Here is a 17,931-nt window from a genome sequence, read left to right on the forward strand (position 1 = left end):
TTTACTTTACTGATATTGAACCTTGAGAATCATAGAGTTACATAGCAAGGAAACAGGCCCTTCGGCCCAACTTGTCCGTGCCCACCAAGGTGCCTTCCTGAGCTTGTCCCATTTGCCTGCGTTTGGCCCATATCCCTCTGAATCTTTCCTACCAGTGAACCTGAGCAAATGCCTATTAAACATTGCAGTTGTACCCACCTCTACCACTTCACCTGGTAGCTCCTTCCCACCACCTTCTGTGTGAAAAACTTGCTCCTCAAGTCTTTCCCCTCTCACCTAAACCCCATGCCCTCTAGTCTCAGACTCCCCTACCCTGAGAAAAAGTCTGTGACCATCCATCTTATCTATGCTCCTCATGATTTTATGCACCTCTCTAAGGTCACCCCTCAGCCTCCTTCACTCCAGAGGAAAGTCCCAGCCTATCCAGTCTCTCTTTATAACTCAAGCCCTCCAATCCTGGCAATACCCTTGTGAAACTTTTCTGCTCCCTCTCTGGCATAAGCACATTCTTGATCCTTCTTTCTACTTTTCTACAGCCACCTGGGACTCTCCATGACAAAACCCTTTCCCTGTGTTTTCCATATAATAAATGATATTTCCTCCAATCTCAGGCTAAAAGCTGGTAACCTCAGACAAGTAGTAGCAAACCATGCTTGATGGTTCTACTGTGAAGGAGACGAGTTCTGAGCTGGAAGGTCACCAACCTGAAACATTAACTGTTTCTCACTCCACTGCCACTGCCTGACATGCTCAGTACATTCTACTTTAATTTCAGAAACCACCATCCACAGTATTTTGCCTTTAAGGGTGATAAGTCCTCGTTGTTGACATACAAACTTATGCAGTATGTGGCCCCTGTCCCTCCAGCCTGCTCTGCCATTTAATAAGATCGTGGCTGATGTAACTGCAATCTCAAATTCCCATCTACCTTTCACCCCTTGACTATTACAGGTAGATAGATCCTGATGGCTTAAAACCTTAAGAGACTTTGCCTCATAGCCCTTTGTGGAAGAGAGTTCCAAAATCTCATGACCATTTGAAAGAAAAGGAATTGTCTCATATCCTCCAACCGTATCACCTTGCACCAGGTTCAAGAACAGCTACTTCCTTTCAACCATTCAGTTCTTGAACCAACTGGCAAAACCCTAATCACTACAGTTCAGCAACACTTTGACCACTTTGCACTAAAATGGACTTTGCTTTTTTTGTTCTAATTGTGTTCTTTCTGGTAGAAATTGTGTATAATTTATGTTAAATTTATGTTTTTCTTGTGAATGCTGCTTATCTGATGCTATGTGCCTGTGACGCTGCTACAGGTAAGTTTTTCATTGCATCTGTGCACACATGGACTTGTGCAGATGACAATAAACTTGACTTTGACTTTGTATCTATCGTAAATGAACAATCCTTATTTCTTAACAGTGATGCCTGGTTCTAGGTTGGCCAATGAGAGAAAATACCCTCTCAACATCCACCTTGTCAAGACCCCTCAGGACCATCTATGTTTCAATCAAGTCCCTTCTCACTCTTGAAAACTCCAGTGGATACAACCTAGCTTGTCCAACCTTTCCTCATAAGACAGCCCACCCATTCCAGATACAGCTATTGGTCAAGTAAAACTTTACATCTGACATTTGGAAGAGGAAACTGAAGTTTATATATAGTCACTTTGTACAGTCTGTTCATTGATGTGAATAACATGGCCATGTCTATTCCATTTTTTCCACCAAACCATGGTCCTACAGACAACATAGTTCTCTGCCTATTGAGGAAGAGAAGATCACAAAACTATCCAGGATTAATTCCAATAAACCAGCATGCAGAAAGCTCACTCAAACTGTATCTAATCAGACATTCAAGAGTGCTCTTTGATGTTGAAAGTCATGTGCATCCTTTAAAAAAAATGTTGCTTCATATCTTAATCAACCCATTCCATACTGTGCCATCGTAGAAACTCAAGGATTATGCACAGGACTTAAATCCCAAGAAAGCTTCCAACTCCCCAGCAAGGAAGACATTTACAAAAAACAGTGAATAAAGCAAAATGTTTCACCAACCGAAAAAAAAAGTACATCTCAAAATGAGTTATTTTCCAAAGAATAGGAAAGGAAAGAATATAGGCAACTGCCCAAGGTTAAAGGAGGTTGAAAGATGACAAGTAATTTTTCCATTGTCTGACCCAGGCTCGCTCCCACAGCACACTGAGGAAGTCTGTATGAAAAATGGGAAACATCCATTATCATTGCTACCTCTGCCTTACTTGGTGACCTTGGCTATATAATGCATAGTTGAGTTGCTCATGAGGGAGAGATACATGAAGAAACAACGGTGTTACGTGATCCTGTGATACAAATGGATATTGCCAAGCCTGGAAAGTTGCTGCAATGAGGAAAGACTGGATAAGCTAAGGTTGTTTTCTTTGGAAAAGAGCTAGCCGAAGGGGGCTCAATTGAGGTGTACAGAATTATAAGGAGTTTAGGAAGAGTAAATAGGAAGGACTTAGTTCTCCGAAGAGAGGAGTCAAAAAATGGGGCACACATTTAAAGTAATTAATTAAGGACTAGAAGGGAGATGAGGAAAAACTTCTTCACTCAAAGACCTTAATGGGTAGGAGAAGTAGAAAGCCTCATCACAAGAAACTGCAGGTGCTGAAATCTGGACCAGATAAAGGGTTTCGACCCGAAACGCTGACTGTCCATCTCCCTCCACAGATGCTGCCTGACCCGCTGAGTTCCTCCAGTGCTTTTTGTGTTGCTGTAAACAGGACTTGGAATGTGTACCTGAAGAGCCGTGATGTGCAAGGCTACAGACGCAGTCCTGAGAGATGGCATTAGGTTGATAGCTCTTTCTCAACTGGCACAAATTGAAGGGTTGAAAGGCTTCTCTCTACGCCATGAATTTTCTATGATTCTACGTGAAGATTTTCACTACCAATCAGGCACAGATCCATTGGTCTTGATATCCCAGTGGAAATATACACACACGGGCTCATATTTTGTGTGCCACACAAGGTTGCACACCTTGGTTGATGTTGCTTCCAATGACTACTTAGGAGTTCACTGAGACAACTAAGGTTAACAAAGCAAGATTTGAAGGATCATAATGCAACCCAACCATCAATGAAACAAACAGTCTACACCAACAATTCGAGCAAGTCACCAAATCAGACAGGAACTTGTGATGCAAAGATATCCTCAGGCATCCTGGTGGAAGCTCCCTCCAGATTTATAGAGTTATAGAGCAATAAAGCACAGATACAGGCCCTTCTGCCCAACCAGTCCATGCCGACCACAGTGCCCACCCAGCTAGTCCCATTTCCTGCATTTAGCTCACCTCCCTCCAAGCCCTGCCGCTCCATGTATCTATCCAAGTGATCCATAAATGATACTATTGTACCTGCCTCAACCACTTCCTCCGACAGCTCATTCCATACCTTCTGCAGGAAAAATTTGCCCCTCAGGTCCCTTTTAAATCTTTTCCCTCTCACCCTAAACTTATTCCCCCTAGTTTTGGACTCCCCTACCCTGGGGAAAAGACTGTTACCGTCCACCTTATCTATGCCCCTTATAATTTTATGACATGGACTAAAGGCTGACCAGGAACCACCTAAAGCAGGAGAGCTAATAAAAGCTCAACTCACACACCAAAACAAATGAGCATAGAACAATTGCCAGGTTCCCATCGGTAAAATAGGCGACCACCATTAGTAGCAAAATCTTGTCTTTTTCAGCAAGTTTATCTATTTTTTTCCCCCACAGTGACCAAATCTGAGAAAAAGTTTAACCGTACAGTAGAAGATGGGTATTTCCTATTTTTCAATCTAGTTTACAAAACGGCATCAGTTCCAATTATTGGATGTGATCTCAGGTTTTTAGTTTCATTTGGCATGAAATTTCAACACTCACCTTGCTGTGCAAAAGGCAGCAGTCCTGCCTACAGGGGCAACCGGTCGCTCTGTAGAAGTGAACTGCAGTGTCCCTGTCTCTGCATATCTGGAATTTAAAACAAATCATTAATTTACTTTCAATTTCAGTTTCTCTTTCTCTCTTTAGCTCCCACCCAGATGGTAAAACACTAACCAGGGAAAGGAAGTCACAGGAGTGAAAATCAATATGATAAAAGTTAAAGGAGTGCTCTTTCGAAGTACATTAACAGTCCCACCAGAATATTTCTCAAACTTAATCAACCTAATTGGTACTGGTTTATTATTGTCACTTGTACCGAGGTACAGTGAAAAACTAGTCTTGCATGCCGATCGTACAGGTCAATTCATTACACAGTGCAGTTACAATGAGTTAGTACAGAGTGCATTGAGGTAGTACAGGTAAAAACAATAACAGTACAGAGTAAACTGTCACAGCTACAGAGAAAGTGCAGTGCAATAAGGTGCAAGGTCACAACAAGGTAGATCGTGAGGTCAGAGTCCATCTCATTATATAAGGGAACGGTTCAATAGTCTTATCACAGTGGGGTAGAAGCTGTCCTTAAGTCTGGTGGTACGTGCCCTCAGGCACCTGTATCTTCTACCCGATGGAAGAGGAGAGAAGAGAGAATGACCCGGGTGGGTGGGGTCTTTGATTATGCTGGCTGCTTCACCAAGACAATGAGAGGTAAAGACAGTCCAAAGGGGGGAGGCTGGTTTCCGTGACATGCTAGGCTGTGTCCACAACTCTCTGCAGTTTCTTGCGGTCCTGGGCAGAGCAGTTGCTGTATCAAGCGGTGATACATCCAGATAGGATGCTTTCTATGGTGCATCGGTAAAAGTTGGTGAGAATCAAAGGGGACAAACCAAATTTCTTTAGCCTCCTGAGGAAGTAGAGGCACTGGTGAGCTTTCTTGGCTGTGGCACCTACGTGATTTGACCAGGACAGGCTGTTAGTGATGTTCACTCCCAGGAACTTGAAGCTCTCAACCCTCTTGACCTCAGCACCATTGATGTAGACGGGTGCATGTACACCGCCCCCTTTCCTGAAGTCAATGACCAGCTCTTTTGTTTTGTTGACATTGAGGGAAAGGTTGTTGTCATGACACCATGCCACTAAGCTCTCTCTCTCCTTCCTGCACTCCAACTCATCGCTGTTTGAGATACGGCCTACAACGGTGGTATCATCTGCAAACTTGTAGATGGAGTCAGAGCAGAATCTGGCCACACAGTCATGAGCGTATTTGTTCACTAAATTCAGAAAAGGCATAAAACTCATCTTCTTGAATTTTGTGTTGAAATTATTACAAATCATAACACAAAGGAATTAATTTGTTTAAAATTGAACATCATTCAATTCAATTGACTGAATATCATTCTCCCTGTATGGAGTCATCCAGCAGAGAAACAGCTCCTTCAGACCACTGAGTCCACGCCGCCCATCACTTAAACTAATCCCACTTTCTTTTATTCTCCCCACATTCCCATCAACTTCCCACAGGTTCTACCACTCACCTACCCACTGGGGGCAACTTAGTGGTCAATTAACCTATCAACCCGCAAGTCTTTGGGATGTGGGGGAAAACCGGAGCACTCGGGGGAACCCACACAGTCACGGGAAGAAGGTGCAGACTCTACAGTCAGCGGTGGAAGTCAGAATTGAACCCAGGTTACTGGAGCTGTGAGGCAGCAGCTCTATCAGCGGCAACACTGCACCGTTAGAGAAGTAATTCCAGCAGAATTTTTCAAGACTCATAAAGGACATCCATTACCACTTACTGCAAATTCAAATTGGCTGCATTCAGTCAGAATCAACAGCCCTTGACAGGCATGAGGATTTCACAAAGTAAGTTCAAGTGGCAGAACTGTGTATATAAACCGCCCCAGGGATATACAGTGTTGTATCTATACTAAAACACCATTTATATTTAATGATGCATTTTGGGAAGAATCAATATGGCATATTTCAGGAAAGAAAGTTAAAAAGATCAGGAATTACTAAAATAATACCCATTCTGCAAAGATTAGAAAATCTGTTCCTTTTTAACAAACCTTGTCATATTGACCTTCTGGATTTATGTAGTCAGGTTTTTGTTTACAGATTACATGGAGAGGGATGGGACAGTAAGGAAAGGGTTAGGGATTAATTAACACCAGTTAGGAAAGTAGATTGATCAAGGAAAGAAACAGGGAACAAGATACCTTAAAAAAGACCATTACACATTTCTCAGTCTTGCTCTGTCCACACTTTGAGTGCCATGATTCCACACAAGAAGCGTTAAGGCACACAGGATGTTCCTCTGGGCAGATTTCACTCTAACCTGTTCTCCTGCTTGCTTGGCTGGGTTACTGCATTAATGTTCAATTGGCTGCAGTTACAAGGTTGCTCCTATTCAGATGCAGGTGTGGGTGAAGGAGAAGAAAGGGAGAGTGAAGGGAGATTTAATGAGTCTTTCCTAAACCAAAATAGTGACAATATTTCGACACATCTGGTAGAACGGTGGCACAGAGAATAGACGTACTGACTCACAGATGGTACATTGGTTTATTATTGTCACATTTCTGTGCTGTACGACTCTATGACCCAAAGTACAGTGAAAAACTTTGTTTTGAATGCCATCTATACAGATCATTTCATTACAACAGGTCATTGAGGTAGTACAAAGGAAAACAATAACAGAATGCAGAATAAAGTTACAGAGAAAGTGCAGTGCAGGCAGACTATAAGGTGCAAGGTCATAATGAGGTAGATAGTGAGGTCAAGAGTCCACCTTATTGTACCAGGGAACCGTTCAATAGTCTTATAACAGCGGGATAGAAGCTGTCCCTGAGCCTGGTGGTACGTGCTTTCAGGCTTTTGTATCTTCTGACCGATGGGAGGGGGAGAAGAGTGAATGTCCAGGGTGGGTGGGGTCTTTGACTATGCTGGCCGCTTTACCGAGGCAGCGAGAAGTAGACAGTCTACGGAGGGGAGGCTGGTTTTTGTGCTGTGCTGAGCTGTGTCCATAACTCTCTGCAGTTTCTTACAGTCTTGGGCAAAGCAATTGCCGTACCAAGCCGTGATGCATTGGGATAGGATGCTTTCTATGGTGCATCTATAAAAATTGGTGAGGGTCAACAGAGACATGCTGAATTTCTTTAGCCTCCTGAGGAAGTAGAGGTGCTGGTGTGCTTACTTGGCCATGGCGTCTACATGGCTGGACCAGGACAGGCTATTGGTGATATTCATCCTAGATGCAGAGGCCCAGAATGAATCTTGACCTCCAGTGCTGTCTGTGTGGAATTTATACATCTTCCTTGTAACCATATGGGTTTCCTCTGGGTCCTCTGGTCTTCCCTCCACATCCCAAAGACGTGGATTAGAAGGTTAAGTGGCCACTTAAATTGGCCCTAGTGTACCAGGCAGTGGTAGAATCTGGGGGGAGTTGGAGGGAATGTAAGGAGAAAAAATGGGATTAGTGTAGGCTTTGTGTAAATAAGTGCCTGATACTTGGAGCAGACTCAAAGGGCTGAAAGCTATTGCTGAGCTGTATGACTCTCTGATATCAAAAGCATCCTTGCAGAATTCTGCTTTATCTGTCCAATAAGGCATTTCCAATTTTCACACCATTCTTCCAGCCTCTGGTCACCTTATACTACATTAGGCTCAATTTTGAGGCACGTTCAGTTAGCCCTGACTCCCATTGCTAGGAGTCATTTCAAGAAGGATCTTTGCAGGCAACAGCAAAAGAGGACGTCATCCCTTCATGGTGGACTGTATTTGAATCTAGATCCTGGGCACACACTGGATGCTGCCTTTTAACCTTGGCCACCACCAAACTGAATTCTGCATGTCACAGACCCTGTGTTTCCACTGGCTGGGCAATTTAGCCCAGTACCATTTAATGGTCTGCAGTGGAGTCAGAATCGACCCGAGCCCTCTGGCCAAGCCCTTATCAAGGAATTTGTCCAACAGGAAGTGGCAGATTAGTCATCAAAATTATCCTATATTTCAAGCATCAAAAGTGACCAGCCCTCTGTCGACAGACCTGCTCCTCTCAGTTGAAAGCAGGTGGATACAAGAGGCAATACAATTACCGAAGAATACTTCAAAGACCCAGCCTGGAATTGCTACAATACATGCCTTTTGTAGGAGTAATCACACAAGATAACCATCCTCTATATGCAAGTGTTTGGAGGCACATTGAAAACTGTGGTTTATTTGCAGTTTTCTCCAACAGTCAGAGATAATTATTAAGGCTCAGGGTGGACACATACAACCAACAACAATTGCATATATTGACTCTTGACCTCACAATTTACCTCGTTATGGCCTTGCACCTTACTGTCTGCCTGCACCACAGTTTCTCTGTAACTCTAACACTTTATTCTGCATTCTGTTATTGTTTTCCCATGTACGACCTCAAGTGTGTTGTGACAGTCACGTTGTGCGGAAATGGCACTGTGCCTTTCCACAGATGAAATGCAAAAGCCTGCATATTCCATCTACACTGTCCTGAAGCAATATTACAAGAGCTTTAATCTCTTTCTATATTCGATGAGAGATCAGCTGGAAGCTGGGAATGTAGTTATAAGACTTTGTTGTGGAGAACACACAAAAAAATAACAAATAGAAACACACAAAGCACAATCTATTTACAGGTAGGACTGGAAATCTGGAGACCCCATAAGGCAGTCAATTAAGCTTTGAAAACTGAGGCTAATAAGATATTTATAGATAAAGGTGTTGAGGGAAACAGAACCACAATGGGTAAATGGAGTTAAAAAGAATTATTGTCCATGATCTAAATAAATGACAGAAAAGGCTCAAAAAGCTGAATGACTTTTTTGCATCCTGTGTTATCTAAGTTAAGTTCTTCACTCAGTCCTGTGGTGTGTGTGCTGCAATAACATTCAATTTACTCATTAAAAAAATACAAAATTGTATGGATGCTGGAAATTTTTTTTTAAAGTATAGAAAATACTGGAGACATACTGACAGGCTGCATCACAGCCTGGTATGGAGGCTCCAATGCACAGGATTGCAAAAGGCCGCAGAGGGTTGTAGACTCAGCCAGCTCCATCACAGGCATAACCCTCACCACCATCGAGGACGTTTTCAAGAGGCGGTGCCTCAAGAAGGCGGCATCCATCACTAAGGACCTTCACCACCTGGGACATGCCCTCTTCTCATTACTACCATCGGGGAGGAGGTACAGGATCCACACTCAACGATCAGAATCAGAATCAGGTTTATTATCACTGACACGTTGTGAAATTTGTTGTTTTGTAGCAGCAGTACAGTGCATGACATAAAAATTACAAAAATAAATAAATAGTGCAAAAGAAAACGTGGTAGTGTTCAGGGGTTCATGGATCGTTCAGAAATCTGATTGTGGAGGGGAAGAACTTCGTTATTCCTTTACTGTTGCACTATTTACTTTGTAATTTATAGTAATTTTATGTCTTTGCACTACTGCTGCCACAAAACAACAAACTTCACATCATATAAGTCAATGATAATAAATCTGATTCTGATAGGCGAGATACCTCCACAGATGCTGCCTGACCACACTGAGGATTTACAGCACTTTTTCCTCTTTGAAATACAACTTTACATTTCCTTTTTTGTTCTTACGCCAATGTAGAAACAAAGCTTTCACTAATTTGTACAAATTTAGGCTCCAAACTCTCAAATATATGCTGCATTGTAACACTATCCAGTTTAAGAAGTACTTATTACTTTGCTTCACTGAGAACTAACAGAGCGGGACACTCTTTACAAAACGGTTCCAGCACACATTATACACAGAGTTTGAACAATCCAGACAACACTCTCGTCAACTTAATCAAACATAACAGTTAAAGCACAAACTCCCTACACCCCAATGATCACCATTATTTTTTACTTAACATATTAATTTGAAGTGGGTATTTAATTCAGAAGTGGTAAAACGACAAGAAAAGGAGAGAAATCAATGCATTTTGAGCCAGAGACAATTAAAGGGTGGATCCACGCAATGGGAACGTTTCTAAAATGAGATTAAAGGTTTAGATTATTTCGGTACAAGCTGGCAGTGGAGTTCCACCTTCGGTTGCAATACCCAGGCAGGAAACAAAAGCCATGGGAAACGTTTATCTGAAGGAACAGGAAGCACCACATCAGCTACACCCACCCTGTTTGAGCAAGTCTTGCTGTCGTGCAGTACTGTATTCTCAAAGCACATGGGTTTACAAATACTCAAATTAATCTTGTTCTTGCTGCGTTTCCTGTTACCCTGCTTCAAGATCACCATGGGAGTAGGGGTTGGAGGAAGATAATTCCTCCCCCTCCTCAATCTCCACCTTCATCGTCCCACACAGGGATCCCCAAATCAATGTACTACTTTCCATTGTGGAGCCAAGCTTACCAGGAAACAGACAGACTACCCAGACATCCTGTTTGCAACCATTAGAATCAAACAAAGAACAAGGCTACTTTATTAGGGTTCCTGGCTAGTCAAGTGCATGAAATAAGCGATCTACCTGGTGAGTAAAATACAACACATACTTGTTATGTCTTATTTATTAACAAGAGACCAGCCTGAGCTCATCAGCTCTTGCTGAGTTTATAATGTCATCAATTCATTCAGGCATATCACTTAACAATTTTTCATCAAACACACTGCCACACTCTTCCCTTTCTCTGTAATTTTCATGCGAGGTTATCAACACATCAGGCTGTACAAACAGATGGTATGTTTGTCATTACTTCAAACATTAGTCAATGCTCAGTCATTACTACTTTCACCAAGGGAGTGTGTTAATTAAAACTGATTTGCATGATATCAGTCCCAGTTTACAAGAGTCACATAATATGCAAGTGCCCTCGATCAACATCGCATATTATACTGTGTATTACAAAAGCTTCCAAAAGTCCCATTTGCAAATAAATCAACAGGAATGCCTTTTTTACATCACCTCCATGTGGAAAAAAAACAGTCCACACGGAGGTGATGTAAAAAATATTTCAGAAAAGCACAGTGAAGAAAACAAGACCATGGCAAAGAAAGAGATACTCATAAGATAAGATATCTTTATTAGTCACATGTACATCGAAACACACAGTGAAATACATCTTTTGTGTAGTGATTTGGAGGGCAGCCCACAAGTGTCGCCATGCTTCTGCCACCAACATAGAATGCCCACAACTTCCTAACCCGTACGTCTTTGGAATGTGGGAGGAAACCCACGCAGACACGGGGAGAATGTATAAGCTTTGGTCTTAAGAAAAAAGACAGAAAGGTAGGGAGAGGAGATTAAAGAATGAACATCAGTTTACGTAGCTGAAGAAGATATTGTTCACAACGAAACTAAGGAACAAAACTGGACAAAAACTCACAAAACTTGGGAGGAAGCTTTAAGCAAAAACAAACTGCTGGATGAACTCAGCAGGTCGAGCAGCATCTGTGGGGGGAGAGAAACTATCGACGTTTCGGATCGAGACCCTCCATCAGGAAACTTTAAGCCTGGAGAAGGTTACAGAGATAGGGAAGGAAGAGGAAATTAGAAGATTACAATGAGGATTTAAATTTCAAAAAGAGTTGTTAGCTAATTGGCAGCCAGTGTGGGTTCACAAGGGCAGGGCTAATGGGTAAGCAGATCTTGGCACAGGATAACAAACTGGAGAAAGTTTTCGATGAGCTGAATTTAAGGAGATTGTGAGGACAGCCAACATGCCTTTTGAATAATCATCTTCAGGGGTGACAAAGATATGAATGAGGTAACAGATAGGTTACGTTGAGGACAAAAAAATACCACCAGGCAGGTAGAAGCTGACAAACTTTGCGTTGGAGAAGATACCCAATCAGAAACCCAGCATGTGGTTCCAAAATATCCATTTTGCCTCATTACTGGGCCCAGCTGTTCACAACCTTCATCAATGATTTGGATACAGGGATCAAGTGCATTTAATCCAGGTCTACACCCCTTTGGTTAAAAAAAATGTATCTTTGAAAGCTGAGCGATTGAAAGGTATTAATGTTCAGAGGGACCCAAGGGTCCTTGTACACAATGAAAAACATGATACTGCTAGAGGAACTCAGCAGGCCAGGCAGCATCCATGGAGAAAAGCAGGTGGTCAATGTTTCGGGTCAGGACCCTTCTTCAGGACTAAAGATAGGAAAAGGGGAAGCCCAATAACCATTTTTGTATTCCCTAATGTAATCTCACTTGTCTCAGGCTATAAGGGACCCACATTAACAAAAGCTAATACTTCCCTTTTTACATGTCTATAGAAGCTATAACAATCAGTCTAGTTCCTTTAGACTTTCAATGCCTTTGTCCTCTTTTGTTGAATCCTGAAATTTTCTCAGTCCTCAAGGTGACTGTTCCTTTGGCAACATTATACGCCTATTCCTTTGATCCAATATTCTTTTTAACTTCTCTTGACTATTAATTCTTTAAAAGTTGGCCATTACTTTTCGTACCTTTTATTCCAGTTTCCCCAATCTATCAGAACCAATTCAGGCCATTACATCTTGTTTTATTTAGATTGATGACCCTGGCCTCTTTTTGGCAATGAGAGAGCTTTGCTTAGGGAAGGCCAATGTAAAAGGCCCCAGGTTTTGATCTCCCATGTAAATTAGGTTATCACCAAATCGCATCAGTGCAGATTACGGCTGATATTTACAATTGATGTACAAATGGAAACTGAATTTCTTTGATACATAATAATGACAATCAGGAATAGTTTATGGAATACAGGAGACTTCACAGCAAAACATTCTGCCATCCCAGATACAATTATTTGGCTTCAACATCCAAATGTAAAATTATAATTGTTCTAGTTACACCAGCCTTTCATTAGAGAATGACCAAGCAAACCAGGGGAGGAATTCTTTGAATACTGAGCATTATTCTTTAGGGCCTTTATGTGCAGCTTTACAAATAGGGTCAGTTATTTGAACACACGTCAACTTACAGAACTGTACACATTTCCCAAATAAATGACTGCATTCAAATATTTAACAAAACCATAAATCTATTGGCACACATTCCAAAAATGGGATTTAGAGTTGATCAAATTCATGTCAAGAGCAGCTACCTTTGCAGTTCTTTCCTCAACATGACTTTGCACCTAATAGGTATACGTTACTATACGTAAAATTTGCGACAATCACCTGTCAGCCTTGCCTCATGGTGTAGTGCTGAGTTTGACGGACTGCAACACAAGGCTGTAAATGGCCAGAGGAACTGGGGCTCTAAAACAGGAGAGACACCAACAGAATTTTGCAGCTTAATACAGACGAATAATCTGCCTACTCTGATGGAAATACCTGCATGTGGAATTCAGGGGTTCATTATCAGAAACAGAATCAAGTTTATTATCACTGACTTATATGACGTGAAATTAATTGCTTTGTGGTAGCAGTACAGTGCAAAGACATAAAATTACTATAAATTACAAAAATAAATAAATAGTGCAATAAAAAAAATGAATAATGAGGTAGTATTCATGGGTTCATGGACCGTTCAGACATCTGATGACGGAGGGGAAGAAGCTGTTCCTGAATCGTTGAGTGTGGGTCTTCAGGCTCCTGTACCTCCGTCCCGATGGTAGTAACAAGAAGATGGCATGCCCTGGATGGCGGGTGTCCTTAGTGATGGATGCCGCCTTCTTGAAGCGCCACCTCTTGAAGATGTCCTCGATGGCGGTGAGGGTTGTGCCCGTGATGGAGCTGGCTGTGTCTACAACCCTCTGCAGCCTCTTGCGATCCTGTGCATTGGAGCCTATGTACCAGGCGGTGATGTAACCAGTCAGAATGCTAGAGTCTTTGGTGACATACCAAATCTCCTCAAGCTCCTAACAATGAAGAGTCGCTGGCATGCAAGGAACCCTGGATGCAATATGCCACAAATAACCTAGTATCCCACTGATGCTCATAGATCAGACCAATCACCTGACAAAGAACCAGCATCTACAAAGCAACTCTCATAGGTTCTCAACCTGGAGAACAGTAGAAAGCCATACAGCCCTTTGAACCTGCTCTACCGTTCAATATGATCATGGTTGATCATCCAAGTTCAGTGCCCTGTTCCAGCTTTCTCCCTGTAGATCCCTCTACCCCAAGAACAATATCTAATTTCTTCACTAATATATCAACTGTTTCTATGGTAAGTTCTGCAGATTCACCACTGTCTGGGAGAAGAAATTCCTCCTCAGCTCAATCTTAAAAGGCTCAACCCATATTCCTGCTCTGGTCCTGAACATCCTTCCTACATCTACTCTGTCCACTCCTGTTACAATTTTGTAGATTCCTGTGAGATCCTCTCTCATTCTTCTAAACTCTAGTGAATTCAGGAGTCCCCTTGTTACGGCTGTTCGGTTTATGGAAATTTGCCCTTACAGAATTCACAAATTTAAGATATAGAATAAAATTCGCTCTCACAGAATGAATGGAATTTATGTGAAAAAAAGTAAATAAATCAACACAAAATTTATTTTTTTTTAAAATTCGCATTTTTTGCGGGTTCATGTCACAGCTCATTTTCTAGGAACACAATGCCCCATAGCACAGAGGTCACCTGTTATAAGCCTACTTGGCCCAATCTCACATCATACATCAATCCAGCCATTCCAGAGATCAGTCTGGTGAACCTTTGCTGCACTCCCTCCTTAGCGAGAACATCCTTTCTCAGAAGACCAGAACTGTAGATGATATTCAAGCTGCAGTCTCACTGAGGCTGTGCACAACTGCAGCAAGGCATCCATCCCCACTGCTACACATGAATCCTCTCGCTATGAAGGCCAGCATACATTTTGCCTTCTTAATCACCTGCGGCACCTGCATGCTCACCTTTAGCAACTGGTACACAAGAACACCCGGGTTTCATTGGACTTTCCCCTTTCCCCATCTACTACCATTCAGGCAATAACCTGCCTTCCTGTTACTGCCACCAGAGGTGGTAACCTCACATTTATGCATCAGCAGTAACAAAATCTAGGATTGAGAGGCAGTTAATCAAGTTTAATTTTCCAGTGTGCTATGAAAGAACCAAGCAGTGGTCTCTCTCATGCCTGCTGAAACAAAAAAGCAGCTACTCACTTCCATTTAGAAAACTCACTTCACTTCTTTTCCAATCTTGGAGTGTGTAAATCTACCAAAGTGCAGCATCTTGTCGAAACGCAGTTACTGTAATCAGTCCAATGCAGTGAATCTCACGAGAAAATCATGTTTAATCTACAGGGTGTATGAATCTCCTGTAAACAGCGATAACATAGAAGTCAGCTGTCTCCAGAAAGGTTTTAAAATTTGCTTTCAACATCCTTGTTGTTGTACAGCAGTAGGAAAGAAGTATGCCCTCAAAGTCACTCCCGAGTCTTCTCCAAGGGTTAAACTGTACTCCAGTATCTCAGAATCAGGTTTATTATCACTGATACATGCCATGAAATTCATTGTTTTGAAGCAGCAGTACAGTGCATGACATAAGGCATAAAAATTGCTTTAAGTTACAAAAATAAATAAATAGTGTGAAAGAGGAATAACCAGGTAGTGTTCATGGGCTGTTCAGAAATCTGATGGCGGAGGGGAAGAAGCTGTTCCTGAATCGTTGAGTGTGGGTCTTCAGGCTCCTGTACCTCCTCCCCAATGGTAGTAACTTGAAGAGGACACATCCCAGGTGGTGAAGGTCCTTAATAATGGATGCCACCTTCTTGAGGCGCCACCTCTTGAAGGTGTCCTCGATGGTGGGGAGGGTTGTGCCCGTGATGGAGCTGGCTGAGTCTACAACCCTCTGCAGCCTCTTGTGATCCTGCACATTGGAGCCTACATACCAGGTGGTGATGCAACCAGTCAGAATGCTCTCCACCGTACATCAGTACAAATTTGCAAGAGTCTTTGGTGACGTACCAAATCTCCTCACTCCTAAAGAAGTAGAGCCGCTGGCGTGCCTTCTTCATAATTGCAACAATGTGTTGGACCCAAGATAGATCCTCTGAGATGTTGACGTCCAGGAACCTTTCCACCGCTGATCCCTCAATGAGGACTGGTGTGTGTTCTCCTGACTTCCCCTTCCTGAATCAATTGTCCACAATCAATTCCTTGGTCTTGCTGACATTGAGTGTGAGGTTGTTGTTGCGACACCACTCAACCAGCCTATCTCACTCCTGTACGCCTCCTCATCACCATCTGAGATTCTGCCAACAACAGAAGCTGCCATTCCTACAAAGAATCATCTCATCAATATTTGATGGACCTTCAATTTAGCTGAGAGACTGGAGCCCTAAATTTTACTATAACTACATAGTAATGGTCATAGTAGCCCTTGCCTCCACATGATTCATCTATTTCACCTGCACTTGTATATCCTGTCGAGTATTGCTTCACAATCCTCCATCCAGTCCTGCAAACTCCTCAGTAGCAGCTTCACACTGCATGTAATTTTTACTTCATTTAGGTTAAATGAGGAAGAATAATTAGATTTATTTTGTGGCTCACCTCATATTAAAATGCTGATTTCAAAGCATAGATTCCACGTCACTGAGCAAACAAGATCAACAAGTGGGCTTCACAATCTCCAGATAGAGGAACAAGTAGAATATGGCTCAGCGAAGCAACACACACGGTGAGTATAGGAGCCTGGCGGGAAAGTGTAATCACCATCCCAGGCTGCAGTTCTCAGCTTCTAAACACAGCACCCTAAACATGGACAGTGGGGTATTCAAGATTGTTATCTCTCTGGACAAGTTATGAGGACTGCTTCCCACGTATGCAGTTTATATCCAGCTCATTAATGCAGGTACAAGGAAAACCAGAGGGAAATGAGTACAACAGAAGTTAGTTTTCTGGGCTTCCTGGCGTGAGCTTCCTGGACCACGAGGCCAATGGGGACTTCGGATCATTGCTTTTGCTTTGGATTTATTCAATATTAGGCATCTGTCACTAGCAAGGCCCAGATTTAATTCCCATCCCTAATTGCCCAGGCAAAGGTGGTGGTGAGCTTATTTCTTGAATCGCCGCAGTCCTTCTGTAGGCAGGGGATTCCAGGATTTAGACCCAGTGATGAAAGAGAAACGACAGTATACTACCAAGTCAGGACTTGAGGGGAACCTGCGGGTGGTGTTCCCATGCATGTGCTGCCTTTGTCCTTCTTGATGATAGAGTTAAGGGTTTGGAAAGTACTGTCAGAGTAATCTGGGCAAGTAACTGCAGTGCATTCTGCGGAGAGCACACGTTGCAGCCACAGAGTGCCAGTGGTGGAGGGAATGAATGTTTAGAGCGGTGGATGGTGTACAGATTGAGTGAACTGCTTTGTCCCAAATGGTTTTGAACTTCTTGTGTTGTTGGAGCAGCACTCATCCAAAAGTGCCACGTATTCCGTTAAACTCCTTATATGTGTTTTGTAGATGGTAAATTGATTTATTATTGTCACATGTACCGAGGTACAGTGAAAAACTTTGTTTTGCGTGCCATCCATACAGATCATTTCATTACAAAAGTGTATTGAGGTAGTACATGGGAAAACAATAACAGAATGCAGAATAAAGTGTTGCAGTTACAGAGAAAGTGCAGTGTAGGCAGACAATAAGGTGCAAGGCCATAACAAGATAGATTGTGAGGTCAAGAGTCTATCTTATCGTACTGTTCAATAGTCTCATAACAGTGGGATAGAAGCTGTCCTTGAGTCTGGTGGTACATGCTTTCAGGCTTTTATATCTTTTGCTCGATTGGAGAGGGGAGAAGAGAGAATGCCCGGGGTGGGTGGGGTCTTTGATTATGCCGGCTGCTTTACCGAGGCAGTGAGAAGTAGACAGTCTATGGAGGGGAGGCTGGTTTTCATGCTGTGCTGAGCTGTGTCCATAACTCTCTGCAGTTTCTTGTGATTGGGGCAAAGCAATTGCCGTACCAAACCGTGATGCATCCAGATGGGATGATTTCTATGATGCATCAATAAAATTTGGTGAGGGTCAAAGGGGACATGCCAAATTTCTTTATCCTCTTGAGGAAGTAGGGGCGTTGGTGAGCTTTCTTGGCCATAGCATCCATGTG

At 42.5% G+C, this 17,931-nt stretch overlaps 1 protein-coding gene across 2 annotated transcripts in view; it reads right to left on the minus strand.

Annotated features, from left to right (window-relative positions):
* Positions 1–17,931, minus strand: part of capn15 (calpain 15) — a 265,928-nt gene that overhangs the window by 175,807 nt on the left and 72,190 nt on the right. For both annotated transcript variants that reach the window (XM_052022107.1, XM_052022105.1), the window contains exon 2: positions 3,906–3,992. Coding sequence is in view for 1 of the 2 variants with exons in the window: in XM_052022105.1 (XP_051878065.1) it covers positions 3,906–3,992 (87 nt within the window). In the remaining variant the exon portion in view is untranslated. The remainder of the gene's footprint in view (positions 1–3,905; positions 3,993–17,931) is intronic.

This window comes from Pristis pectinata, chromosome 8 (assembly GCF_009764475.1).
Source record: "Pristis pectinata isolate sPriPec2 chromosome 8, sPriPec2.1.pri, whole genome shotgun sequence".
Classification (NCBI taxonomy): Eukaryota; Metazoa; Chordata; class Chondrichthyes; order Rhinopristiformes; family Pristidae; genus Pristis; species Pristis pectinata.